Source organism: Lynx canadensis, chromosome B1 (assembly GCF_007474595.2).
Source record: "Lynx canadensis isolate LIC74 chromosome B1, mLynCan4.pri.v2, whole genome shotgun sequence".
NCBI classification, from domain to species: domain Eukaryota; kingdom Metazoa; phylum Chordata; class Mammalia; order Carnivora; family Felidae; genus Lynx; species Lynx canadensis.
In genome coordinates, this window is record NC_044306.2 from 202,510,856 (window position 1) to 202,538,674 (window position 27,819).

Sequence of the window (27,819 nt, forward strand, 5' to 3'; positions counted from 1 at the left end):
AGAAAGGTTTGTCCTATATGAAAATAAAATGTTGGGACCTCCCGGAACCTCAGAAAATAAGCCCAATCCCTGTCTGCCACCACAGTCCTAATAGAAAGAGAGCATTCATTCAATAGGAAAATAAATCAGGGCTTAATGACCCCAAAGTTGCACCAACGCTCTTTATGGAAGCTCCTGACCTAGTCTGATACTGCGAAGGGCTACTTGGTGGGGTTCGTGACCTGAGACCTCTTCCCAGACTTTTCCAGTAACAAGTCTCTTGAGGAAAAAACATGATTATGAAATATTTCTATGCCAAGGTAAGCAACATGATGCCTTTGACACAGTCTTCCTAGATTCTGGGACTAGAGGGAGCAGGGACCAGCCTGGAAGGATGGATTCGCCTCCCCTGGATCGACTCAGTTGCCGCCTTCTCTGACCACCCTGCAGCAATCAATCAGCACCCAGACCTTCATCCGCGCGAACGAGCCCTCCGTCTCCTCTTTCGCCCTCCTGACTGCTGCCCAGAGTCCCTCCCGCATTCAGACCCGGGCACATACGGCCAGCATGTGCTTTTCTGTGTCCCAGCCTTGGTGCCCGTCCGCCTCTTCCACCCCCACACGGTTCCGTCCCATGTCTCATCCGTCGGTCTGCATCTCACCTTGCCATCTGCCCTCTTGTTAACCCTCTCTCCCCTCGGCCTCAGCTGTATCACACCCGCCTGCCTGCCTCCCTGTCCTGTGCTCCTCCTCGGTCACCTCTGTACTCCATTCTTCCTGCACCAGACGTAGGAAGTCTAAGTGCACAAAAAGCCAGTGTTCCGCTGGGTCCCCTCTTCTCACTCTGCACCGTCCCCAGGGATGGCTCGTGAGGGCCTGTGACTCTGGCCATCCCTCACAAACGTCCCGCCCTGCCACCTCCATCCACCGAGTCTCAAGCCTGTCAGCCCAGCGGTGCCTGGGGCACCTCCATGGGGCGGCCCCTGGGCACCTCACCCGGGACACGCCGTGGCCCGCACCTGTCTTCCACATCCCGGACCTGCGGTTCCTCTCAGGTTTCTCACTCACCAGTGTCTCCAGCATCTGCCCCATTGCCCTGCCAGTGAGTGGGGTCCCACCCTCTCCCCCGTCCCCACACCCAACCTCCAGGTCCTGCTGGCTGTCTTTCCGGAATCCACAGCCCCCCTCAGCCTTTGCAGCTCTCCCCAGAATTGTGGCAAAAGCATCCATATCATCCTCCTCCCAGGCCTGGCCCCTCCAACCTCTTCTCCCGGGGACAGCTCATGGCAAAGGAAGAGGGGCAGAGATAGTGCTCTAAGAGCAAACCTCAGAATTCCTTTCCCAGAGAAAAACACAAGTATTGGCCTGGGAAGCCACCGGAAAGGAAGGTTAGAGGCGACCATAGGCCATAGGTGGCTGGGCTGAGGCAGAGAGCTGCACCTCTCTGGACAAGAATAGATCAGCAGGTGCGTTTGGGAGCACCCAGAGGAGGGGTTGAGCCACTGCCCCAGAAGCTGACCTCTCGATTGACCTCTTGATTGTAAGGCAGTTGCCCCTCCTCAGCAGAGCCGGGGGTCTGGGGGAAGCCACAGCTGGTCAGCATTGGAAGAGACGGACACAGAGCTGGAATGGCCTTACCCCCCAGAGGGAACAGGGGGATGCTATGGGGCTCACTGTGCTATGGGGCTCTCTTGAGAACATCTGAGTCCAGAGAGTGACCATAAACCCAAACCGAAAGGCTGTCCTTTTTATCGACTTGTCTAGGGCAGAAAAAATCCTGGAGACATGTGAAAGACCATCAAGCTTTTAGTGCAGGGAAGGTAAGAAAAGACTCAGGCAGGCGAGGATGACTGGGCTACTGGCAGCTGGCGGAAAGGAGTCGCCAAAGCCTCGTAGGACTTGTTGGGAGCATCTAACCCAATATTAGCCCCAACCAGTGCTGGGGGCCCGTAAAGCAAGTTCCCAGCAACCCCCGCACGCCTGAGGCCTTCATGTGCTGGGGGCAAAGACTGTAAACTGGCACAACTGGGGTCTGTGCATGCTCAGACTCACTGGGGACAGGGGTCCTGTCAGGAGCCAGCCTGGCGTCGGTGACCCAGGGGAGCTGGAAGAAGGCCCCCTTGAGGGAAGATGGATCAGATGGAGTCCAAGGCAGGAGGTCAATGAAAACAGAGATTTCGGACAGGATAGAGGGTATGCCCGCCCCTCCCCCAGCTCAGGGTCAGTGTGTGAACTTGTGAGGCACACAGTTCAATCCACAGTACCTTTTTCCTCCTCTTGAGGGTCAGGGACGGTGTCTTTTTCATGCCCAGTTCAGTGAATATTTGCTGAGGAACGAGGTTATCTGGGCGGAAGGAAGAGTGATAACAATGGGGGGAGGGGGGGCATCTCATGGACGTCTTTGCGGAGAAGATAGTATCTCAGCTGGGCATTGAAGGATGGACAGGGGTTTGCTAGTTGGGGCATCGCAGGGAGAGGAAAGAGCCTTTGCAAAGGGCACTGTGTTTGGGAGGGAGGTGAGAAGGTGCTGCCTGAGAATCAAGGGTATGAGGGGAGGAGGAAGGAGGCATCTGTGGAGGGAGTCAGTGGCCAGGCGGTGCCAGTGAAGGAGTCGGGAAACGGGCCCCAGAGCCCCAGTGAGGCACCCAGGCTCATGGGCAAATGTGTGCTATTGACAGATTTCTATGGGCTCTTGAGCACGGGATGGACCAGAGGGGATGACGTGGCATCTAAGTGTTGAGTAGAGACACGTTCAGGGGGCAGAGGCGGGAAGAGCTGTCAGCAGGTAGGGCTGCTCGATGGAACTCTCCGGAAAGATGTCTAGCTGAGAACGTTCCCTGGGCCTCATGATTCAGACAGAAGGAAAGGGAGCCTCTATTATTCGTGAAACCTAGTTCCCTACTAGCCTGGCAGCCCCTGGTGGCCACTAGGGTGGCACTGATGTCCTTTCTTGTTAAACTCTTCCAAAGCGTGCTCCCTAGGGACACCCCCCCCCCAGAGGGCTGTGTTGGGTCCCAGAACTCCCAGCACAGGTGAGCCACCTCTCCGGCTGCCGGGGTGTCTTCCACCCGGAAGGTGGGGGTCCGGGAGCGGGAGACAAGGGGATGGAAACCAGTTCTGCGATGCTCCTTATGTAGTAGACGGGTTTCTACTCTGGGAACTAAGAAGGCCAACCTTGGGGCAAAGTACAGCGTCCAGATGGGCTCCTGCCTCGCTGCCAAACAGCCCAACGAAACTTCTGGGTCGCAGAGCACTGTTGTCAAACTACTGTAAAACTGCCCGCTTGGCTTTACCGGTGGTGGAGGGAAGGAGCCAATAAACAGAACAGGGGCAAGTGCGAATCCCAGCACGGGCCCGGGGCGGACTTTCTACAGGGCCGGCGAGCGGCCCGTCTGACTTAGGAACTTCTGAGCTGAGCCCAGAAGGTAGAGAAGGGCCTCGCCTGGGGAAGCAGAGACCCTGGGACGTGCTGTGTCCATCCAGGGAGGGGTGAGCATGGGCTCAGTGTGGTCGGGGCGACCACGTGCCCCAGTCTGCCTGGGCCCGGCCAGGTGCACACCAGCCTCCCAAGGTCGGCAGTAAGGGAGCCGCCTTCCATCCCGCACGGGCCGCCGGCGTGAATGATTCTGTGACAGGGTCTGAGGAGGTGGAAAGACGCAAGGGGGATACCTGCGTGGAGTCAGGCCTTCTGCTGGGTCCTCGGGGGCTGAGGGAAGCGTCCCCGTTTACCACGGGGGATACGGTTGTGCCATTTGCCAAGATGGGCCGACCGGGTACACGTGGACTGGCTTTTAGGGGGCGTGTGGAAGCCCTAACCGGTGCGATGGGGCCTCTGGGAGATGATCAGGCCGTGAGGGTGGGGCCCTCACCATGGGACCGTGCCCTTCCAGGAAGATGAGGCAGAATGGAAGGGTGATCTCTGTCCACCAAGGGAGGACGCAGCGAGGGGCAGCAAGCCAGGGAGTGGGCTCTCACTACTCAGTCTCACCAGCACCTCAATCTTGGACCTCTGGACTCCACCACGATGAGAAACAAATGTGTGTTGTTTAAGCCACCCAGTCAACGGTGTTTTGCCATAGGAGTCTCTCGGTAGGGGTATACTGAATCTGAGTAGTCAGTCGTCTGAACAAAGTAGAGATGAGGGGACGTTTAATCCCAGAGTGGCATTGGCGACTGTGGGGGGCCAGACCTGCTGGGCCCTCCCTCGAGGGAGCCCCACCTGCATTTTCCTCCCTTCCTTAGCGGTGTGCTCCAGCCTTAACCAGCTACAGAACTTTCCAGAACCTCGGAGGCTATCTCCAGCTCACTGTGTCTGTTCCTGCTGTTCCCTCAGCCTGGAATGCCCTTCCCTTCACTGACCTCTAGGTGTATCAGTGGCCCCTCCGGAGGGCAGCGGTCAGTCTTGTCTTTGTTTGCTGGTTGGTCTCCCCAGCCCGACAGGGACAGGCATCAGCTCCCACCCCCCGTCTCTATCACTGGCGCCTGGTGCTGGCTGGCAAGTGCCTCTGACTTGCTGTCTTGAGACAGGGGTGTCCCATGTGGATGGGGGTCCCGCCCCTCGAGGCACCGCCTCCACCCTGTGCCCATCCAGGGCCACTGCTTTCAGCAGGCGGTCTCCCCGGGCGCCAGCCCGTGCCGTTACAAATGACACACGTTTATGAGAAGCGGCTTTGACCTTCACAAGTTAGGATACACCGACCTTTATTTTTCCGGGCTCCCCTGGGAGCTGACATGACATTGCACTAGTGAGAAAAATGGGGGTTTCCAGTTGCTCAGGCTCTGCTAAATGGAAGGAAGTGCATTAGGTGCTAGAAACTCCCCCTCCCTGGCCGAGCCGGGCCGGCGAGGAGCCGGTGCACGACGGGGTGCGTGGCGGGGGCCGGAAGGATCTGAGTAACACTGACTCACGGACGGGCGTTCAGGACTCACAGAAAGACACAGCTCCACAGAAGACAGGGAAGACAGACTTTGGTGACACCTTCCTACTGATTCGCGAACCTCTCAACCCACTCTACAAGCCGCCTGCGACAGGCACCGCGCCCCGACCCGCACCCGATTACAGACGCGGAAGCCTTTCAGCTGGGGGCCCGGCCGGGCTTCTGCTGCGGAGCGGGCAGGTCAGAAAAGGGGGGGTGTCTCCCTCCTCCTTCCCCAGCGGCCGGTGCCTGCCTCGGGACCACGCACGCACCGGGCTAAGGCGGGCACCACTGGCCATGTCACAAAAGGGCACCCCAAGAGCTACGCTGGGTGTTAGGCTGGGTGCGTGGAAATCCTTTATTCCGGGGCTTTGGCCATCAGAGGAGAATCTTTTCTCTCCGGGATGCGGAAAATAACAGCCAGGCAAACAGTGATGGCGACACGTCACGCATACTTAGAAACGGCATTACGTGGCCGAGGGCTGGTGTGGCAGGTGAAAAAGAAGAAAAGCAAAGAAACCCGACAAAGAGCCGTGTGCGCTAGGAGCACACGGGGAAGCGAAAGCACGCAGGACCGGACACTGGAGAGTAAGGCCGGAGGCGCTCCCCTTCCGCGGGACCGTAAAATGGAACTCTATCTATGCCGTCTTATGTTTAAGTAGGCTATGCTTTTTAATAAAATAAAAACTTCTGTGTTACTTTAAAGATATCATTTAGGCATCTAGGGGATGATCTGGAAGAAAAATGCAGTGCACGGAGGGCCCCGGCAGAAGGTACCCTGTCCGGTGGACGGTTGTCCCTAAAAACAGACTCGTCACAAACGGCGGCAAACATCATGCACCCCACGCTTCGCTTCGAGCGGCCCTGGGCGCTCCTCAGCGCTCTCCCTGGCCAGGCCTGGCCTGTCTGTGCACGAGGCTGTGCCTCCCCAGGGCTGAGCAAGCGGGGGAGGGGGGCGGGGAGCAGGCGCTGGGAGCCATAGGCCCACCCACCCGTGATTGTGTCGTGCCAGCGTCTGTCGTTGACAGACCTCCTCAAATCCCAAGGCCCAGGCACCTCTGTGCGCCCCCAGGGCCTATCACGGGGGGTGGGGCACTGCACAGGGGCCGGGGTGGGGGTGGGGGGGCGCCGCACGGTCAAGGTAAATGTTCCTCGAGCCCCGGGAGCATCCTTGCAGCCCCTCCGTGATGTGGGTTACACGTGCAGCGCGAAGCAAGGCGTCTGGGCTCTGAACTAGGGGCAGGAGCGTAGCTGGCAGAAACTAGAGGCCGCACCCGCTCTGGAACATCCTCCCGCCCCAGCCTCCCGCCCCGCCCTCTCCAGGGGCCCGCCGCCCGCCCGCAGGGACACAGAGAAGCCAGAGCCAGGTGCGGAAGGAAGGAGGGGGTTCTGTGGTTCTCGCCAGCTGTCCCACGCTCTGTCGCTGGCACGCTGGAGGCCGTCAAAACAACAGGGCTTTCTTCTTGAGGTCATTCCTCTTCCAGAGGGCCAGGCGGTCGAACTCTTGCACACTCATTCCAAACACTTCCTGGAACTCCTCGGGCGACAGGTGCCTCTGCAAACAAACCGGGAGACCCAGAGAGGAGCGGTTAGCAACTCTGCTGTCGGGCCAGCTCCGTCCGCACCGCCGGGCTGTCCGGAGCCAGGGTCGGCATCGTCGAGGACGCAGGGGGCTCTCCCTGCGGGCCCGGGGCCTTCCAGGTGCCTGATTCCCTCTGCATCCCTGCCGCTCCCACTTAGCAGTGCACATAACCAAGCGCAGGGAAAGACACTCGCTGAGGGACCCGACTGAACAGGACTCAAACGGGTCCTTGCACACCCGTGTTCATAGCAGCGTTATTCGCCGAGGCCAAAACGTGAAAACGACCCAACTGCCCACAGAGGCACGAATGCATCCACAAAATGTGGTGCACACACACGGTGGGGTGTCGTTCGGCCATCAGCGGCAGTGGAGTCTTGACGTGCGCGGTAACAGGACGCGCAGCGGGAGGCGGAGTGAAGGAGGCCAGACACAAAAGGCACATCCTGTGTGGCTCCATCGCTAGGAAGCTTCCAGAACAGGCAAATCCTTAGGGACCAGGAACAGATGTGCGGCTGCGGGGGGCTGGGGAGGGACCGGGCTGGAGAGGGCCAGCGTTTCCCTTTCCGGGAGCAGGGCGGGGGGCGCTGCACAAACGTTCCAGAACTAGGTGGAGGCGGTGGCCGCACCACGTGGGGAATCTGCTAGGTGCCGCTGAATTGCATACTTTGAAGTGGTTACGACGGAGAATTTTATGGGACTCTCCCCATTCTTGCCCCAAACGCGTTTTCCTTGACTCTGACACTAAACTACTCCTATAAAAGGTTGCGATGATCCCGAGAGGAGTGGATGTGAAGACGTCGGGAACCCTGCGGAGAGCATACACGTCAGCCGTCACCACTCACGGCTTCACAGAGATCCCCGCATCGTGTGGCAGGGGCGGGGGGTGCAGGCCGGATGCCGCCAAGATCCATAGGACGGGGCTCAGGACACCCTCTGTCTTGTGCTGGGTCACAGAAGGCCCTATTTGTCGGGTCCCGGCCCAGAGTACACAGGGTGCGCGCACACGCACACACACACACGCACACAGACACCCCATCAAGCAAGTCTCTGCCAGGAAGAAGCCAGTAGCTGCCCGCTGGTATCTTGAACGTGCAGACTGGAAGGGATCCGGCCAGAAATGAACCAACTACACGGTGTGGACCTGGAGTGCTCAGGAGTCCACAGCCAGCCCGCAGAGATACAGGATTGTCATCAGACAACGGCACCCCTGCTTCCGGGTACCGCATCACAGCCTTCCCGAATACTGCAGGGTCACCGAGATGTGGACAAGGAAGCCAAGAGGAGAAGCATTCTCACTCTTCTCGACACCCACTGGCTGCCTGGACCCAGGCCCCCGGGGGAGTGGGCTGGGCGGGTGCCACGTGTGCAGGTAAACAGGAATCTGCTCAGAGCCCCAAGCTGGTGCCGGGGCGGCGACCCGCCTCCTCGGTGCTGTCCTCAGTGCAATGAGCAGGGGGAGGCCTGAGGCGACTGGAGAGGTGCCCAAAGATGGTCCTGCAGAGCAGGAAGGGATCCCAGTGGCGAGGCGGTTAAGGGCCCTTGGGGGGAGCCAGGTAGGGAATACGCAAGAGGGAGAAGCAGGGAGGGGCACAGCACCCTGGCTGGGAAGGTGGGGAGGGCAGTGCTGAGGGCCGAGTGTGCACCTAGCGCCCGGGAGCCTCCCCCAAGCCGGGGCACTTGGTGGGGGGGGCACTTGAGAAGCCACAGACCCCTGACTGCGGGCCCAGGCGGCTCACCTCCACTCTCCGTACCAGGACGCCCTGGGAACTGAGTCAGAAAAGCTGTGGTCACGGAAACACACACCCTCGGGACCTGTACACCTGCCACGTGGTGGAGCAGTGGCAGGAGGGAGGCAGGCAGGCCCCCCGGGGGACGGGGAGGAGCCAGGCTGGAGCCTGCCCACAGGCCACCTGTCCCCAGTGCCAGCCCCCCCCCAGGGATGGGTTGGGGTGAGCCTGAGGCGAGCGCTCTCAACCTCGATGATGCCGTCCTGCATTCCTGCCGCAAACAGGAGCCCGATGATGGTGGGATTAGGAGAGAGTAGCGGGGAGGCTACATGGGGTCCCAGCCGAGTCCCCAGCCCCGCCGGCCTTGGCAACCCCCTGGGTGCTCGCCAGAGCTGAGAACTGCCTACCCAGGTAGGCTTAGTGGCACGGGACCCGGGAGCCCGTATGTGTCACATGCCTCCCAGAGCCCAGAGCGGCTGGTGGCAGCTGGGTTGGGGAACCCTTGGGGTAAGGGAAAGCCCTAGAGGCTAGCAGGGACCCCCAACCTCATCTGCAGAGCGAGAACGGAACTTGGCTCCCTGAGGACCCGGGAGGGCCGGCCGAGGCTCAAATGAGGAATGCCCGGCAGGTATCTGTCTCCACCCCCCTCACCCCACCCCAGCCCCAGCCCCGGGTCCTGAGTGCCCAGCTAGCCTGGATGCGTCTCTACTGTTGCCTAGGCAACAAGGAGCTGAGGGGCCCTGTTCATTGGCAAAGCAGATAAACTGGCTCCAGGCCGCGTGGCAGACTCAGGCACCCCCTTCACCCCGTGCCCCTCGGCAGGCGGGACATGTGGGGTACAGCTGACCCCCGTGGCCAGCTTTCTGAGCCTGGGCCCACTCCCCTGGCCCTGGCTCCTGAAGCTTCCCCAGGGGGCAGGGCGGCCCGACCTCCAGGTGCCCGCCAAGGTCAGGCCTAGCCAAGCTCCTTCCTGAGCCGGCAGGAGGCAAGCCCAGGGCGCGGAGCCTTTCTCGAGGGGTGGGTTGGCCTCGCTCAGGCACAGCCTCACTCCCGGAGCACCCCGGTCTCCCCAGAAAGTGCCCCTGGGGAGGAGGCCATTTTGTCAGCAGGGCGGTGGGGGGGGGCCCTACACGCTTTGCCGGGGGTCGGCCTGCATCTGACCCCCCAGGGCAGCATCCCGAAAGACCTGCGGCCCAGGAGCCGGACACGCCAGGATTCCCGTCCCGGTTCCATCCCTGTCCAGCTGTGCTGAGTGACTTCGCCTCACTTATGATTCTGTAAAATGGGAACAAGCACGTCTGCGCCTTCATGCGTTCCTGGAAGGCCGGCCCCCCCTCACGTGCCCAGGCAACTCCCGCTCACTCCTCAGACCTGGCCTTGGGTCTCAGCTCCTCCGGGAAGCGCCCCCTGACGGCACCCTCACCGGAGGCTCCCGGAGCCCGCAGGCCTCTTTGCACGGTGTGAGGACGCACCCCCAGGTTCAAGCTGCTATCGTGACGTCACTGAGTGCAGAGTTGGAAAGAGGGACCAAGTAGCACGGGGCCCTAGGACGTTCCTCCTGTACAGGTGCGGTCGGTGCTCGTAACCTCGAGAGTGTGGGTGATAGGAAATGTACTAAAGGAGCCAGGAAGGGCTGAGTCTTGGGTACTCAGCACCTTTGCTTTAAATAGAATTTATTGCATCCCAGGTTCACTTGGTTTTCAGTAGAGGCTGGGTTTAATGCACCGCATGCAAAATTCCTGAAAATTACGCAGTACGAACAGCCTGGCAGGTGCTGAGCACCCCGTACTGTGGTTCCCTCAGTAACGGCCACCCCGGGCAGAGACGGGGAGTCCCCCACCTGTGCCCAGGACCCAGCGCAGGGCATTCGCAGGCACCAGTGGGCTGCAGGATCGCTGGGGGTGGGTGTGTGCAGGCTGAGCTCGGTGCCTGCTCTGGGCCTGTCCTTTATTCACTGGTGGGGTGGTGGGGACAGCTGCCGGGACACAGAAATAAACCTGACCGGGCCGCCCTCACCCCACAGTTATCTCACACAGGTGGGGAGGCAGCTCCGAGAGCAGTTTGGTCCCTGTGGGAGCCCCGGGACTAGGGGTGGCCCAGGGGGGCCTTGTCCAGGAGACACCCGTGACCCGGAAGCCTCGATGCCTTCTGAGGCATTAATGATGTTTCTGCTGGCATCTCATAGCCAGAAGGTTGTTTCCTAAGGGAAATGGATCTCTGACTTCACTCTGTGACCTGGACCAACCAGGGGAGGCTTCCCGAACACGAGACTCATACGGACTAACCACCTGCTCCCGGCAGGAGGAACAGCCCGGGACCGCTGATGCGCGCACACGTGTTCTCCCGTGTTGCTTCGCACGGAGGGGAGGGCGGTGATCAGTATGCGTGTACAAGGCACAGGGGACTCGTACGGTCATCTCCCGTCTGCAGAGGCTGCAGACCGAGCCGCAGACAGGGGACGCCCCCGTGTCACACAGCCCGCGATCGGCGCGCTGGCACTCCGAACTCCGCCCCGGGGCCCAGGGCTCTTCCCGGGGCGCCAGAGCTGTGTGCCCCCCGCAGCACTGCAAGACCACCGTGCGGCTCAGCCAGGCAGGTCCACAGAGCTTCCCCCCCCGCCCCGGAAGAAGGGCCCCCCGCGCAGGCCTGCCGGCCCCGAGGCCCGGACATCCGCACCACCGCTTTGTGGCAGAAACCCCCAACAGTTTTGCCTCACAGACCCTGTGTGACGTTGGCGAAGTGGCCCATCCCAGTAGGAACACGTCACTCATACGCCCTTGGTGTCACGCCAGGGAGCTCCGTGGACACCCTGGGCCCAGGTAGGGACCCCGGTTAGGAATGCAAACCCCACAGTTCTCCTGCACTGACTGAGGACCACGGGCCAGGCAGTGGTGAGAGCCTTCACCACATTCGCTGCCACCCCCACACCCTGAGACTCTCGTTTAATTGCCTCAGGAAACCCCGGCTCAGAGAGGTCCTGTGCCTCGCCCAAGGTTGCACAGTCAGGAAGCCACAGGGCCAGGCCTAAGAGCCCGGGAGCCTGGAACCAGGCCCGGTAGCCTGGAACCAGGCCCGGTAGCCGGTAGCCCAGCCGTGCTGCCTCCGCTCCAGCAGGGTCGGGTTACCCCGCGTCCCCCACCCTGCTGGGACCAGCCTGCCCCTCCTCTAGCCTTCCTCTCAGCAGGGCACTTCCGGCTGCCCCTCACTTCTCTGAGCCCCTGGGAGGGGACTGGCTGACCCTCGCCTGCTCCTCCCACCCCCCACCACCCCGCCCCCCACCGGCCACTGGTGTGGGCTGACCCGGTGAGACTCAAGCCCCAGGCCTGCGCAGCCTGCCATGCCTGGGCCGGAGGGTGGGCCGCTTTTCTCTGGAGGACTGGGCTCCAAGGTGCATTTTGTTTTTTTTTTAAGTAGGCTTCATGCCCAGCACGGAACCCAACGTGGGGCTTGAACTCAGGACTCGGAGATCAAGACCTGAGCTGAGATCAAGAGTCGGATGCTCAACCAACCGAGCCACCCGGGTGCCCCTCACAGTACAGTTCTGCTCAATCCCACGGCTTAGCCTCCAAGAAGAGGGGCCCCTACTGCAGAGGGGAGTCCCGCTTAGGGGGGTCCACACTCTGAAGTTTCAGCCCCTTAGCGGGAAGCCCCTTCTAGTGGCATCGTCATACCATGGCACCATGGCCATCACGACATCCCTATTGCAACAGCATCATCGTCATTGTGACGTCACCATTGTAACGACATCACTATCATCATGACATCAGCATCACGAATCACCATCTCAATGACATCATCAGCATGACATCACCATCACGTCATCGTCACCGTGACATCACCATCACTGTGACACAGTCGTCATCATGACAATGGCTGCCACTGTGTGGGGAGTGCTTGCCTGTGCCAGGGGGGCTCTGGAAACGCCCCACAGGCAGTCACATGACCTCGCCCAGAGCCCATGCCGTAGGGAAGAAATGGAAGCTATGCTGGGCAGAGTGATGAGGCTGTCAGGTGGCCTCAAGGTCCTGCATCACCGTCAGTGTGTCCTTGCCCACCTCTCCCACCGCCACTCTGCTCCATGGTGGGTTCTAGAACATTCCAGGCTCTTTGCCACGCTAGGGCTTCAATCCTCCTCATCCTACAGGTCCCAGCTCAAATGTCCCCTCCTCCAGCAGGCCCTCCTAGGCTGCCCTAGCTGATCAGGCCCCGGCTGACCTCACGTGGCTTCCGGCTCCACGAGGGTGGGCACGGGCCTGTCTATGCAGCCTGGTCTCCCACCCTCTTCCAGGGACAATCCATGTTGGCCACGCATACTCCTAAATCTAAATCTGTGTTCTCACGTCCCTGTCATACTGCCTCCCAGCTTCCTCTCCACTCCATCTGGGCTGGTTCCACCACCCTACCCTACTCTCCCCTGCCATTCCCTCCTCCCTCCCCATCCTCCACCCCTGCGATGGCCTGGCCTCCAAGGACTGCTCACGCTCGGACCCGGGAGGCCCTGCCTGGAGTCCCAGCTTCTGGTGCAGCCCCTCAGATGCACCCCACCCGTGAGTATCTGGGTATCGCCATCAGTCTACATCAATCTATCAGATTCTCACCAGACCAGTTGGATGGGTTTAAACAAAGGAGGTATTCTTAGCACAGGGTCCTTATTTTTCAGGCACATTCCCACTTGGGCTCTTACTGTTGGAGCAAAGTAAGGTGTGCATTTAGCCTCAAGGTCTGGTGGAGGCAGTCAAGAAACCACAAGACTCCTTTGCAAGGAGCCACTCCCTCCCCACCCTGCCCCCCTCCCCGCGGACCTGAGTATTTGCAGACCCCAGAGGTGTTGAGTCAGGAGGACCCTCCAGTGACCCACCAGGCCCCTGGCCAGACGAGAAGCCAGACATGGGGCCCAGCTGTTTGTCCAAACACTGATCTGGGGGCTGCTATGAAGACATCTATAGATGTGGTTTACATCCACGATCTGTGGACTTTAGTAAATTTTGCCCTCAGTACCGAAGGGGCCTCATCCAGCCTGTTGGAGGCCTTAAGAGCAAAACCAGAGGCTTCTCAGGGAAGAAATTGTGCCTCAGAGTGTCAAATCCCGCCTGGGACTCCAGGCTGCCCTACAGATTTCAGACCCTCCAGCCCCCGCCACAGCTACGTGAGCCAATTCCTGCAAACGTGCCCGTGTCCGTGTCTGCCTGGCTGCTCACCCCTTTATCTCCCACAGACTCTGTCTCTCTGGAGGACCTTGGCTGATATACCGCCCTCCCTAAGGAGCAGAACGTCCCTCGACGTGCGCTGGGGAGTCGGGGCACAGAAGAGAGGTTAGCAATTCATTCTCCAGACTGGAACCCAGGAAGACGGCACAGGGCACCAGCTCCTACGCCTCAGCCTGAATCCCAGCTCCGCCTGTCATGAGCGTGGCTGGGAAGTCCTCGAGCTGCCCGCCAGCCCCGGGGCCTCCTCAGTGGCCACGGCATCGCGCGGTAAAAACCCAGTGGGCCAACGTGCCACGTGCTTGGAACAGCCCGGTGCAGAGTCGGGCGGGAGAAGTACTTACTAAATAAACCGAACCCGATACATTCTCCAAAGTCCTACTTACTCCCAGCACGGGGCCTCAGGAAGGGGTTCCCGTTCTCCTCCTGGTGGCTGGGCCTCCGCTGACGCCCCCTCCCTTCACACACAGCCACCTTGCTTTTTCTGAAGTTCTTAGCCACCATTGTGTCGGCCACTCTGTAACCCTCGTTTCCACGAAAAGCGTATTCTAATCCATAGTCATCTATGTGGCTCAGTCTCAGGTTGGTAAAGTGAGGTGATGTGGAAAAAATAACTGAGTCGTGCCCACCCTGCACCTGCCTGGGGCCTGTTCACAGGAGGTGTTTAATGACTACCTCCGAACAACAGAATAAACGCTTAAACCAGCCAGCACGATCGGCACAGAAATGTCATTTGACAGGGGAGAAGTCAGGCTCAGGGTGATGAAGGAACCCGCCTGCGGTCACATAACTAGACATTACGGAGACTGAATTCACACCCAGGTCATCCCGACCCTGGGTGAGCTCTCTCTCCACCAGGATGTGGAGACGGACGGACGAACGGGATGGTGATGTCATTCGGCAGGTGCCAGGCAGAGGTGTGCGGGGAGGTCTCAGGATACTTGAGTCTTTCCCAGGGACAGGCAAAGCTCCTTCCACTCAGACTGGAAGCTCCTGGAAGCAGACCCTTGGAGGGGCACCGCCAAATCAGGAAGGGCCCGAGGTCCTCCCAGGCACAAGGCCCTCGGGTACTGGGAACCAGGGCCCAGACCCTCTAGGACAGAGAGCCCTGGATCTTGGGAATGACGTTCAGCCAGGCTCCAGGTGGGTGTCCCTGGAAGTCTGCCCGCTGACCCCTGCCCTGCCCTCTGGGGGGGGGGTGGTCACACGGTTCATCTGACTGCACTTCCAGAGCCGCAGAGGGTTATCGTCCCCCTGCATACGTCACCAACATTTATGGACCACCTACTACATGCTAAGGGCAGCTATGTGGCACCTTTCGTTTTCCTGGGCTAAGCATCCTGAATTTCCCCCGGCCAAGCCTCGTAGTGTCCACCATCATCGGGGTCCGGTCTCACCGCGCTCTGAGTGACCGCCACCCCCTCCCGACACCCTGGAGTCACGCCAGATATGCCCGTCACCCCACAGTGCACCTTCCATCACCCGGTCCTGCTCCCTCGACCTCCCAAATAGGGCCCAAATCCCCACGCTGCCCACTTCTCACAATGACGCTGCCACCACCCTGACCACTATGCCAGCATGTCTTGCTTGGAGGATGCAATCGTCTCCCAAACGGTCTCCCTGCATCCCCACAGCCAATCCAGGCCTCACAGAGCAGCCCCGCTGATGCTTTCAGTGACAAACCTAATCAGGTGGTTCCCCCACCTAAAGCCGTTGCTCTTAAAACCAAAATCCCAACTGCTTACCATGGCCCAGGGCCCTGAACGGCCTGGCCCCACCCTTACCTTCACCCTGCTCAACTACAGCCACCTGAGCCTCCTTAAAGGTCTTGCTCAAATAGCCGCTGCTTCCTCCTACCCCAGGGCCTTTGCACACACAGTCTGTGCTTCCTGGAATTCTCTTCCTATGTGCCTCCCTCACCTTACAGACACGCACACACCTCTACACACACAGCACTTACACATCCGATTAACTTTTACCCATTTTCAAAGGCTCACGGGCCCACATTCCTTCCCGTTAAACCCCTTATCTTGGTGTATAATTACATATACTCATTTGGGGTATCGGTTGATTGATTCCGTCTCCCCGGTCAGACTGACTCTGGGAGGGCAGAGCTCATGCCGGGTTTTGCGCGTCACACACATCCCAGGACCCAGCTTGGTGCCACATACTCACCGAATGCGTGAGAGAGTCAGCTGAGCGCTCTGGCAGGAAGGGGCGACAAGCTGACGGAACAGTCCGCCTTCCAGAGACGGACCCTACAGAGATGTGCCGGGCTCACCAGCTGTCCACCAGATTCATTCACCCTTTCCTCTCGCTGGGCACCCAGCACGCCCAGCCCGCCTTGCGTGGCGCTTGGCCACGTGACCGAGCCACGGCTCGTGGGGGCGTGGGCAGAAGCCTGGCCCTTCGGACGGTCCACGTCAACTGGCAGAGAAAACGTTCACGTCAAATTTAAAAGAAAAGAGCTGGACTCGGCCGTCTTTATGCAACCTTTATGCAAATTCGGCCGTGTTTATGCAAAAAGAGATTTCCGGAAACAGGTCCACCATGGAGTTAATAGGAGTTATGACCCGCTGGGGGATTTCCGTGTGATGTCTGCATTCTTCTTTGTATTTTTCTGAAGTTCTACAAGAGTTAGAAATTGTTTTTACATTAAAAATCAAGCTCGGGGCGCCTGGGTGGCTCAGTGGGTTAAGTGTCCGACTCCGGCTCAGGTCCTGATCTCGCGGTTTTCGGGTTTGAGCCTGCGTTGGGCTCTGTGCTGACGGCTCGGAGCCTGGAGCCTGCTTTGGATTCTGTGTGTGTCTCTCTCTGCCCCTCCCTCGCTCACTCTGTCTCTCTCTCCCTCTAAAATAAAATAAACATTAAAAAAAAAAAAAGAAAAAAAATACAGCTCCCTCCCCTGACGTAAAAACATCAGGGTCCCCCGTGTCCTGCTGGGATGTGGCCCCTCCTGCTCCACTCCCCACTCACCTCCCAGCTCCGAGCCCCGAAGAATGTGGGACGAGCCCCACTTGTGGTAACAGTCCCAGTTTGCCTCCTGGCTGGGCTCAGACGGGGAAGAGAATGATTACAGAGATGCACCCTTGGATGTGTTCTTGGGGACTGGATGATGAAACTCAACACCAGTCCTCAGAGTTTGTTAAAAGGAAATATTGATAGCTATCAACCGCTATTTTGCCCCTTTCGTGCCATATTTAATAAAAAGCAAAGAGAGGCGGGCGTCATTTACAGTACACCCCGGTCCCAAGAGGGAAACAGCTAGTCCTAACACTGCTGAGCCAGGAGCCCCAGGCATCCTGTTCTGAGCTCCGCTCTGTGGTGAGGGCAACCAGCCCACAGGGCTTGGCCCTTTAAGGAGCAAAGACGCGCAGCAAACAGGAACCCTCCAGGCTGGGGACGTGACCGCACAATTAACAACGACTCCACTCAGCGGGAGCCAGAGAGCGTGTCCCCTGCAGAGAAAGTGGGGATTGTTAAACGTGAGCCCCTTGGGGAGGCTGCCCAGGACCCTGTCTTCCCCACGGCAGGCACCCCCACGGCGTGAGATGGCCCTCCCTCATTCGCAGCTTTTGCGTGTGCTCTCCGAGGGCCCCCACGTCTCAGGAGCCGCACCGGGGACTGGGGGCTCCGCGGCTCCCCTCCCCTGGACTCACACACCAGCTCCCAGCTGGCCGCCCCTGACCCCACGGGCCACCTGAGCTTATCCCCACAGGTCAGAACTTTCTACACATCTTTGCTTTGCTGTGGGGTAAGGTCCAAATGTCCTGATAAATGGACAGTCTCCTGAGAGAGGAGCTCGTGTGTCATTTGGCTCTGTGGTCCTTTGCCCGGCACGATGCCCCGGTGTCCTGGATGACGGCAGGACCTGGTGGGTTCGCCGCGCTGCCCAACTGCGGCGTCCGTGGGCTCGCCGGGCAGCACTGTCCCCTCCTCCCCGGCCTCAGCTCCCCGCCTCTCTGCAGGCGTCTGGCCCTAAGCTGAAGTACCAAGTCCCAGAGCTCGGAGCTGTCCCCCTGCTCCAGGGCCGGCGGCCAAGCCTGGCCAGAGGGGACATCACAGTCCCCCGGACAAGCAGGCTGATTCAGGGTGGTCAGATCACCCGCCCAGAGGCGGAGATGAGGCTAGGACTTTGGAGAGAGAGGGAGAGAGAGAAGGAAGGAGAGGGCGGACGGAGCACACTGACCTCTTCTCTGCAGACTCTGAGCCTGGGAGAGGTGAGGTCAAAGTCGGTCTAGCGGCCAGGACACAGGGAATACGGCCAAGAGACTGCAGGAGAGACGCTGGGCCCGAGATATGACTGATATGGCCACCCGGAAGGGACCCATCAATCCTATGAGCTGGTAACCCCCTTTCTGCCTGAGTCACGTGGGCAGGCTCTCGTCACTCGTAACAGAAAGCGTCGGCACGATGTTCCTCCCTGCAGGGCTACAGCCGCACCAGCACCTGAGTAGCCCTCACCGCCACCACTATTCCCCCCGCAAGCGATGCCGTTCCCTGGGCCCCGGGCAAGGAGCCCAGGGACCCAGCCGCTGGACAGCAGTGTCTTCATCATCAAGGCTGTGCACGGAGGTCTGTGCCCCATCAGTCTCACCGAGAGGGGTCCCTTCTTACCCAGGGCACATCCTGTAGATCCCCCCTTGAAGCCTTTACTTGGGGTCCCCGGGCCCAGACCTATGTTCTCCCCTCTTTGCAGGTGAGAATCTCGTCCCTCCTTCAAGGGCCAGCTCAGTGTTTCCTGCTGAGCAGTGGACGTGTCCCCACTCCCCACCCGGCTCTCCCCGCCTGGCCTCCGTCTGTCCCATCTCGGGTGGCCACCTGGCCTTCCCCTGGCAGCCTGGCCGAGCCCGCGGGTGTCACTGGGTGCCCCCCGGCTGTGTCCGGGTCCCTACTACTCCTCCCAGATGGGCCGTCTGGTGGGTCTGGCACCAGCTGCACACACACTATGCCTGAGACGCTTCCGGGACCTACTGTGTGCCCAGCTCTGGGTCACCGATGGGGTAGGGGGCCCTGGGCCTTCAGGAGCCTCCAGACCCCGCACTCCCAGCAAAACGGACATTAACAGGCCACAAAACATTTGTGACAGGGCTCAGGAGGTGAAATTCACTGGATGGACGTTAATTACTTTGTAGGACAATCGTGGGGATTACGGCTCATAGCAAGGGCTCAGCAAAGATTATCTAAACACCTACCCCGTGCTGACATCCCGTTGCTTTTTTAAACCTACACCTGCTCCCCACAGACCGGCTTATTGTTCTAGATCGGTGTGGACGTGGTCAAACGAGAGGCCGTGGATTACGACCGCCTTCTCAACACGAGTGCTTGGGGAAAAGATGGGCACTACTGACTCAGCACCCCTGCAAACAGCAGAGCCCTTTGCAAAGCCATCTCTACCGGGGCACGCGCCCGCCGTCCTCCAGCCTTTCAGACAACGAGGGGCCCTGGCGCTGAGGCCGCGGTGGGAACACGCGGGAGGGGGCCGAGTGTTGACAGCAGGGACAGGAGTGTGCCCAAGGGAGGAGCCCAAGATCCTTGGGACGGGAGGAGCCCAAGATCCTTGGGACGGGAGGAGCCCAAGATCACCCAGCCGGAACGAACGTCCCGGCCGGAGACGCCCTCCTACCTCCAGTCTCGTGCGGTCCACATCTCTGGGCAGTTTCACGCGAATTCGGTTTGTGACAATGAGGGCGTCATAAGGGTAGACCTGTCGGGAGAAGAAACCACAGGTTCACCCCAGGAAGCAGGCGCGAGCCGGAACCGAAGAGCCGAGCCGAAGGCCAACGCGAAGATACATACTTGCGTCTGCATCTGACATACACATTTCATTCAAAAGCACAACAAAAGGAACTTTTAACCTGGGCAGGTGCGGCCTGGCACGAAGCGGTCGGCGTGGCAGCGGGCGGCCCCTCTTACCTTGTATTCTGTAAGAGAAGGAGCAGAGACCACAGGTGGTGGTTTAGGAAGCGTGGGAACTCATCCCAAAGGTGGGAGCAGCCTCCCATCCTGGGGACCCCCCTCCCCGCCCCCTGCAGTCGGCTGCGCATGCCCGCCTCCCCCCCCCCCCGCCCCCGGCGGCCTGCACTCGGGGCTCTAGTCCCCCAGGGAGCAGATTCTCCAGAGGGAAACCGAGAGCAGGAGGCATGGTCAGGAGGCTGGAGGCCAGACTGGGAGCTGGATACAGTGCTGCGTTCCTCGGACGTGGTTCTGTCGGCCTGGCGGTCCGGGCCACCCTGAGAAAGCTGCCTGCCTCGATTCACCCACCTGCGGAGCGGGCATTCCGGGGCAGACGTCTCGGGGGCACTGCTTACCTTCCTACCCCCTAGGTCCTCCTGTTAGACTACTGAGTTCCGTACGCTTTTTTAAAGGCTTTTCCACCAGACTAAAATCGTCATGTCAAAGAACAAACTCGTATGGATAGGAGGGCCTCGGGGACCATGCAGAACCCACAGAAAGCAGACCTGGGCCACAAGCTGGTCTTGGGAGGGAGGCCCCGACAAGGGCCTGGGTGACAGGGGTCGGTCCCCAAATTTCCCAGCATGCCATGCGACGTCCTGACATGCCAGCTCTGAGCCCGGGAGCTTGGAGAGCCACGTGGAGGGGGCCGGCTGTGACACCCCATCGCTCCTCTGTCTGTTGTGAACCCGCCCCTGAGGGCACGCTCCCTGTCTTTCTTGGGGTGACAGGGGTGAGCGGCATGGCCCTGCGCGGGATGGGCTCCAACTTAGCAGAGCCCCCGGTCAGGCACCTGCCATATGAGCAGGGTCACTCCAGGAACGGCAGCCTCCCAGGTTTGAATGCCAGGAGGCCACACAGCCAGCAAGGGTGGGAGGCAGGAGGTGACCCGAATCCACTCGGCTCAGACCCCAGAGGCTTTTTGCTGTAACTTGCTCCCTTACTGCCGCGAAATTTGCCAGTGGGTGTTTGGCTTGTCCTCGGTGCTGGTACAGGAGGCTTAGTCCAACACAGATCTCTCTCCCCAAGGGACCAGAGCGACCAACATATCAGGACAGGGTCGGCTGTTCTCAAGGGTGCAGAGAAGGGAGGGCCTGAGGTAGGGGAGCGGGGCATCTGAGGTGGGAGAGAAGAGAACCAGGGGAGCAGGAGAGGGAGCACCAGGAGCGAGGGGAGCCCCTCAAGTAGGAGCGGGAGCACTACGAGCGAGGGGAGCACCTTCGGTAACCTGAGAATGGAGGTAAAGTGCTCCTTGCGTGGACACGCGCCCTCCCTGATCCGCCCACCGCACGATGCTCAGAGCCTTCTGCCAGCTGGCCCTGGAGGGGCCCGGGTCAGGATGACACTCATGGAACCGTGTAAGTGAGCCCTGCCCCAGCCAGGGACCCACGGGGGTCCCCGCGTCTTGTACCTCGCGTGCCCCAGCTGGCATCCGGGTCTGCTCCACAAGGGGCCAGATTGGCGTTCTGGAAGAGAAAGAGAGAGGGCGGCAGGAGGCAGGTTGTAGGGGCGGGTGGCCGCGCCTTGGTGGTGCTGGCCCAGGTGGGAGGAGGGCGGGCAGCCAGGAGCCCCCCGGTGCCACGGCTCCAGAAGGTCCTCCCGCCCCTTCCTGCCTGGCCCGGCTCTCCTGCCGCCCTTCAAGCCATGCCCGCGCACCTGCTCTCTGGGCCCCGCACAGCACGGAGACCGGACCCCGAGGGCCCCAGCGCTCCCGTGTGCCGGGCCAGCACAGCCCCTGGACGGAGCCCTGCGTGGGGCACTCAGGTGGTGACATTCGGAAAACACGGGCCGCCCTCCCTGCTTCGCGGCATTCATCGGCAAGCTGGCATTTCGGTGCATCACGACCCCGCAAGCCCACCTGAAAAACTCATCCTGCAACGGCTGAGGGCCCGGGCCCATAAAGCGGGTGCCGAGCCCCTGAATCTCTACCCCCGCCTCCTGCGCCTGGCGTGAGCACCGCCAGTCGGGCTGAGCCGCTCAAAGAGCGCCGCTTCCTCGGGCCCAGCGCCTACACGGGGTCTGACACAGGCTGGGCGCTCGCGGCCGGTGCTTCCGGAATTGGGTGCAGGGGTTGACCTTCAAGGTGACCGCTTCACCCCGGACTGCGCCACGGGGAGAGCGCCTTCAGTGCCCCTTCCTGCCGCGGACAAGCGGCGGTCGAGGGGCGGGCGCAGTCCCAGGGAGTGTGGGGGCAGAGACCAGCCCGGAGAGCCCCCAGCCCACGGTCCTGCAGCCCAACAGGGGAAACAGGGGTGGTGAGTCAGGCGAGCACGGGTGGGGGCCTGGGGCCAGTCTCTACGGAAACAGTTGGCGTTTTGTTCACCACGAATTAATTTGGATTTTAAAAGGTACTCATCAGGGGCGCCTGGATGGCTCGCTCGGTTGAGCCTCTGCCTCTTGATGTCAGCTCGGGTCGTGATAGGAGTGGTTCGCGGGTTCGAGCCCCATGTCAGGCCCTAGCGCTAACAGACTGGAGCCTGCTTGGGATTCTCTCTCTCTCTGCCCCTCCCCTGCAGGCGCTCTCTCAATAAACAAATAAATAAATAACATCTGTGATCAATCACTATTTAAAAAAAAAAGAAGGCATCGCATTGGACCATTATTTACTTTGATGACCGAGCCTTTGGGCAGGTGCCTCACTGGCCTCATGACCCTGAGCCAGGTGCGTTCGCCTCCACTCCCTTTTACGATCATCACAGAATAGTTCTCCTTGGGGGTTTTTCCTGAGACGTTTTCTCAGGACACCGGGAAGCACCCCCAGGGGGCGCCTGTCTGGCTGGGGAACCTCTTCCCGCGTAACGCAAGGCAAACCTGCGTCCATTGCCTTTGCCCGGCCGGCCTGTGGTGCGGAAGAGAAATGCCTCCCCCTAGTGCCCACTGCCCTGCATCACAGGCCCCCGCCGCCGACCTGGGCACAGTTAGAGCCCCCTTTCTTAGCAGCAAAAGCGCCCTGTGGTCTGCCAGGCTCTGAGGCCAGACAGAGACTCCCAGGAGAGAGGGGTGGAGGGCCGGGGGCCGCGGATCAGTCCACAGCAGGGGAAGAGCGGTCTCCCCGTGGTCCTCCAAGCGTCTGAGATCCTCAAGACCTCCCTGGTGCAAGGGAGTCTCGTGGTCACTCCTCCAGAGATGGGGTGGCCAGGGGAGCCCCGGGAACGCGATGCCAATAGGCACAGAGGCCCCAGGAATTTAAAGGCAACCAGTTAGTAACCCCTCCCACTGGCTGGAGTCTCCGTGCGCCAGCCGCCCTCCAGATACATCCCACAATCTTTGCTGCCAACCCAGGGGACGGGCACCATCATGTCACGTTATGGACGAGGCTCAGAGAGGTCAAGCCACGAGCCTGAGGTCCTACAGCGAATCCACAGAACTGTGACCGTTTCAACCCACGTCTTTTCACTTCTCAAAAATCAGACCGCAACTGTTAGCAGTAGGAAAGGAACGGTGGCCGGTCACCGTTATTTTCCGGCTGAGGCTCCCATCGGAATGTGCCAACAGCCACCCGTGTGGGAGCAAGAAAGGGCAGGGGGCTTCTGCCTTGATGACGACTGCCCGTGTGGGAACCGTGCCGTGGCGCACACGGAGGAGAAGACGCCACCCGCTTTAACGGTCGCGGGTCCTCACGATGCCCTTGAGAGGCAAGGGTGATGTTTTCAAAGACCAGGAAGGAGAGCCTCAGGAAATGCGAGCGGGTGGCCCGAAAACGCGCCCGGAGCCGGCGCCAGAGCTGGGGGCCAACCGAGGGCTGACTGCGGTACGTGTGCTTTGCAGGGTCACGGCTGGGAGACATCAGACTTCTTCGCCAAGGTTTTCCTTGCACACAGACGTTTTGGCAAACACTTGATGGACACGTGGAAGCCTGATTCGCAAGATACGCGTCCCCCGTAGATCCCCCAGGCTGCTTGCCGTCTGCACCGTGCACTTGCGCCATTCGCTTCCCGTGCCTTTTGGTTCGACGGATCCGCACATCTGATCTCAAAAGCCATGTTCCAATTGCCTGCCGTCCTGTATTCTACCCGGGTCTCCGGCACTGCCGGGTGGCTCGGGGCATTTTCACGTACGACGGCAATACCTGCCCGATACCGTGTGTCCTCACAAACTAGCGTCCCCTCTGCCTGCCGTTACTACAATGCGACAGCCTCTGCCTTCTACTTGGAGAATTCAATCACGCTCCTCGTTGCCATCAGGTGGCCGGCGGTCGTTCTCCTAATAGCAGACCAGGTGGCACAGGGGGAGCCACCCTGCCAGCCACAGGAATGGCCACCAGTGGCCACTGCCCTGGTCCTTCCACGGAGATGAGCAGCTACCACAGGTAGGCTTTGTGGCAGGCTGGTTATCAGGGTATTTTAATGAGCCTTGGGACACGGGGTGGTGACCCCTTGTGACAAATCCCTCTCAGAGCAAGAACTAGAAACCTCCGTCTCCCCCTGATGAACTTGAGTTCCTTCTTCCCGTCAGATGGGAACTACACAGCCAGTCCCGTTTGCCTCTTTGCCCTGGCCGCTAGGAAGCTCAGAGCTAAGCTTCAGCAGTTTTGCTCATACCAGGCTCTTCTGTTTCTTGCATAATTCTGGTACGTAACTTCTTTCGTACTTTTCTCCTCTGCTCCCTTGTGGCTGGCGGCCATGGGTTTTTGGTCTGAGTGCACCTGTGCTTTGGAGCCCCTGCTCTCACTAGCTCTAGGAGAGGGAATGAGCACTGCACCCATGCTGGGGTGTCTGGATCAGCCGTTCCCAGCTCTTCTGGGGTGGGGGTGGGCGTGTGACGCCACAGCGCTCTCTGCAGGTGCTGGGGCATCAATCCGGCTCATTCCGGCACGTACCAAGGAGGGCATCTCCCCAGAGGATGCACGGCCCAGGCACCAATGATGTAAGACCAGAGTGCGGAGAATTCCTCTCTTAACGAGGGCAAGTCCCAGGACTTGGCGTGGGGGGTGGGGCACCTTGGCATGGCCTAGCCTGTGACCACCGCCCTCGTAGGCCCCCGAGCCACACAAGAGCTGTTCCACGTGTGCGGAGAACGTTCTGGGATGGTTTCCCCACCACCTTCAGGATGCCTAACCCCGAGCCCGAGGGTTTACATCTCCCGCCCACCCCGTGCCCTCCCCGCCGTCCACTGAGGATGAAGGCTGGAGAAATCCTTAGAAGGAAATTCAGGGAAGCATGCCGCATGCGTGTGCCCTGACTCGGCCCCTTCCAGAACGCGGGTGCGGTTAGTGGCAAGAGGGGGTTCACTAGAGACAAACCATGCAGAGGTGCCTGGGCCCAGGACAGACACAGCAGCAGGTGGGCCAGAGCCTGAGGAGGACAAAGAAGGCGGAGAAAACGCCCGAGGCATCCCTGTTCTTGGATTGTCTGGGACCCTGGATGTGAGGTCTGCCCTGGGGGACCGGGGGAGGCTGTCCCCAGCATCATACACTTACTGCCAAGACCACTGCAGGGTATCACAGGGGGTGACTTCTGAGCGGCTTCTCTTGCGGAACGACTTGCCTCGGTTTTAGACAAACGTCCTCAGACAACAGAGGCTGCCTGACCGCGGGTCTCCCGGGGCTGTTGCCGGGGCGCGGGGGTGGGGGGGGGCGCTCTGGTGCCATCACACCTGCCCCACCCCAGTCCTCACTGGGGACTAGCGAAGCCACAGGAACAGCAACAAAAATGAGCCCAGACCTCCCGTGGGGACAAGGCAGGTGCCAAACTACCCGGGCTCACATTCCCACGTCCCAAGACTGGGAAAAGCGGACGAGGAGGTCAAACCAGCCTTTAGCTGGGGGGCAGCAAGAGAAAGCCAAGGACACGGTGTGGGATCCGATAATGATCACAGGTGGAAGCGGCATCATTAGGGACGATAACGGGGACGATAATAGTCACAGATGTTAATGACACCACTAGCGGTGACAGTCCTGATGGTCACGACACCCCAGAAACGGACGTAGGTCCTCGGTTCACGTTGCTCGTGAGCCAGCCGACCCTTTAAGGTCCTTAGATAGGCTCTGGGTCACAGAAGAAGGACGTGAGCCAGGAGGGGCCTCAGAGGATCTGAATACTCTGGGTGGCCCCTGTCTCCCCCTGCCCCCACACTGAGGTCTCCTTGGGAGCCGGGGGCCGGGTTCAGAGGGGAGGGGGGTGTCCCAGTTCTGGTCTGGCCCTGGTCTGCGGGGGTGACAGCAGGGCCCCTGGGGACAGCAGGCAAGAGCTGGTGGGCGAGCGGGGTCCCCGGGCCCCTCCTTCTGGCCGTGTGGGCCCCGCGCTCAGGCTCACGGCGGGTGACGGTTAGTGCACCGAGAGCCAGGGAGGGGTCGAGTACCTACCCGGTGGTCCAGGCCATTCTTTCCGTGTCCTGGGAGAGGGTCAGATTTGGAATAGGGGGATCCTGAAACAGACACAGCACAGCTCTGTCACGCACGCACGCAGGCTCGGCCAGGCGGGGGAGGAAAGGCTCAGCCCCGGCCGGCGGGGCTGGGTGGTGACACCCAGAAAGGCCCCTGAAGGTCCCCCCCCCCCCCCCCCCCTCAGTCGTGGCCTCTGTCTCCAGGGCGCTGACTGAGGAGGAAGCCAGCAAGGGTGTGATGTCCCTGAGCCCGCCTAGGACCCCAGGAACACCCTGGGGCCCAGCCCTTGGTGCCACCGGTCCCCCAGGCCGCGCTCTTCGCCTGGTGGACCCGGCGAGCTGGGGGCAGAGTCAGGACCCCTGTGCAGGGTAGGGCTGTGCCCTCCTGTCCCAGAGGCCGCACACGGAGGCCTGCCACCAGCAGAAGGTGGCAGGAAAACTATTTTATTTTCTAAAAGACCTTAAGCTGTTTGCAGTTGTGGGGGGTCACATTAAAAGCCTAATGTCCAGCTTCTCTTGAAGCAGAAAAGGGCTGGCCTGAGACCGTGGGACCCCCACACCTGCTCCACCTCCATGGCTCACGTCCCCGGCTGCCCCGCGTGGGCCCCGGGGTCTGAGATCCCCCAGTTACGCCCCTGCAGCACGTGCCTGGAGAGGGCAGCGCGGAGGCTCTCTGCGACGTCCTTCTGGCCGAGAGGGGAGTGTGGGATGCGTCCTGAAGGCGAGGACGAGTGGCAGAGCCGGGCCACCCCCACTCTGGGGGAGCACCTTCGGGAGGCTTGTCCCCGGTCCCTGTGGGCCCTTAACGCTCAGGGACCACGTCTGCTCCATCCGGGGGTCCTGGCTCCCAGCACCGGGCCGGGACCCAGCAGCCCAGGCAGCAACGTACCCCGGGAGCCTCCAGGCTGCTGGGCCCGGCGGGGGGCGGAGCACGTCTCTGCGTCCACAAGGCCATGTGCACACCGGACCAAGGGCGGAGGACAGGGCCTCAGATGAGCTGGGTGCCGCGCACAGAACTGCCCACCCACCCACTCCAGGACGGCCCTGCTCTGAGCAAAGGATACTTATCCAGATGCCCTCGTCTCTGGGAGTCCTCGCCGAGTCTGTGAGGACAAAGGAGACATTCTGCGTGCATGTGGACACGGGCAAGCCTGTAGGCGATGCCTCAGCTGGGGAACCGGTCTTGGGGACTTGTTTGCTCCCGGGTGGCCTGTGGGAAGGCCCTGGATGCGGGTCAGAAAGGGCCTTTTGCCACATCGAGGGCAGGGTTCTCAAGCTTCCTTGAGCAAAGGCGCCCTCTCGCCATGCGAGATTTTACATGAACTGACACACAAAACAGGGGGAAGGGGAGACAGAAGTGGGGTGAGGGGCGAGGGGCCAGCCCCACTCTTGCCGTCCCTCTTCCTCCCAGCCTCTCTCAAGCCTCCTCCAGGTCATCAACTAGCTTCCCATTCTACAGAAGGCGAATCGAGGCTCAGAGATCGTGGAGGTGGGGGGGGGGGCTGCCCGAGGGCGCCCAGCCCCGTGATGCAAATGAGGCCTCCTGAGTCACAGTCCTGGGGTCCCTCCTAATTTACACACAGAGCCAGGCACACTTGGGGACGTGGGGCTGTCCGGTCGAGGATCTGAGGGACCCTCCGCCGAGACACAGGAGGCCCTTATCAGCCAAAGATGCCCGGGGCAGTGGTTCTCAAAGCGGGGTCCCTGACTAGCGGCATCGGCTTACCTGGAACTGGTGAGAAAGACAAGTTCTCAGGCCCCGCCCCCGACCTCCTGCATCAGAATCCTGGGCTGGGGTCCCGTGAGCTGGGTTTTCACCAGCCCTCCGGGGCATCGTGACGGTTCGGGAAGCACGGCTTTAGGGCCTCAAGAACAGCAATGCCCTCACCTCTAGCCGTCACCTGGAGGCCCTGCTGTCACACGGACGGCTGTTACAATGTCCCCTGTTCGGACCGCCATGTGCCAGCCTCTGTATTTTACTGCTTCTCGTGCAGAGACCCTACTCCCCAGAGGCCACCCTGTTCTCCTTTTTAGTGACACTTGTCACAGCTATTCCTTCCACCTACCTTGAGCGCCCATATCCGATAACGTTAGAAATTTCGCTTCACCGGGATTCAAACAGGATTTCAGAAA

At 60.5% G+C, this 27,819-nt stretch overlaps 1 protein-coding gene across 9 annotated transcripts in view; it reads right to left on the reverse strand.

Moving 5' to 3' along the window:
* Positions 1–4,662: 4,662 nt before the first annotated feature.
* ABLIM2 (actin binding LIM protein family member 2) overlaps positions 4,663–27,819 on the reverse strand; it is a 90,055-nt gene continuing 66,898 nt past the window's right edge. For 7 of the 9 annotated variants that reach the window (XM_030314283.1, XM_030314282.1, XM_030314276.1 and 4 more), the window contains 5 exons: positions 25,667–25,728; positions 20,774–20,828; positions 19,324–19,331; positions 19,034–19,114; positions 4,663–6,449 (listed from right to left, as the gene is read on the reverse strand). In XM_030314283.1, the coding sequence (XP_030170143.1) occupies positions 6,336–6,449; positions 19,034–19,114; positions 19,324–19,331; positions 20,774–20,828; positions 25,667–25,728 (320 nt within the window). In that variant the 3' untranslated portion in view covers positions 4,663–6,335. The remainder of the gene's footprint in view (positions 6,450–19,033; positions 19,115–19,323; positions 19,332–20,773; positions 20,829–25,666; positions 25,729–27,819) is intronic. The other 2 variants (XR_003968520.1, XM_030314277.1) reach the window with 2 other exon arrangements.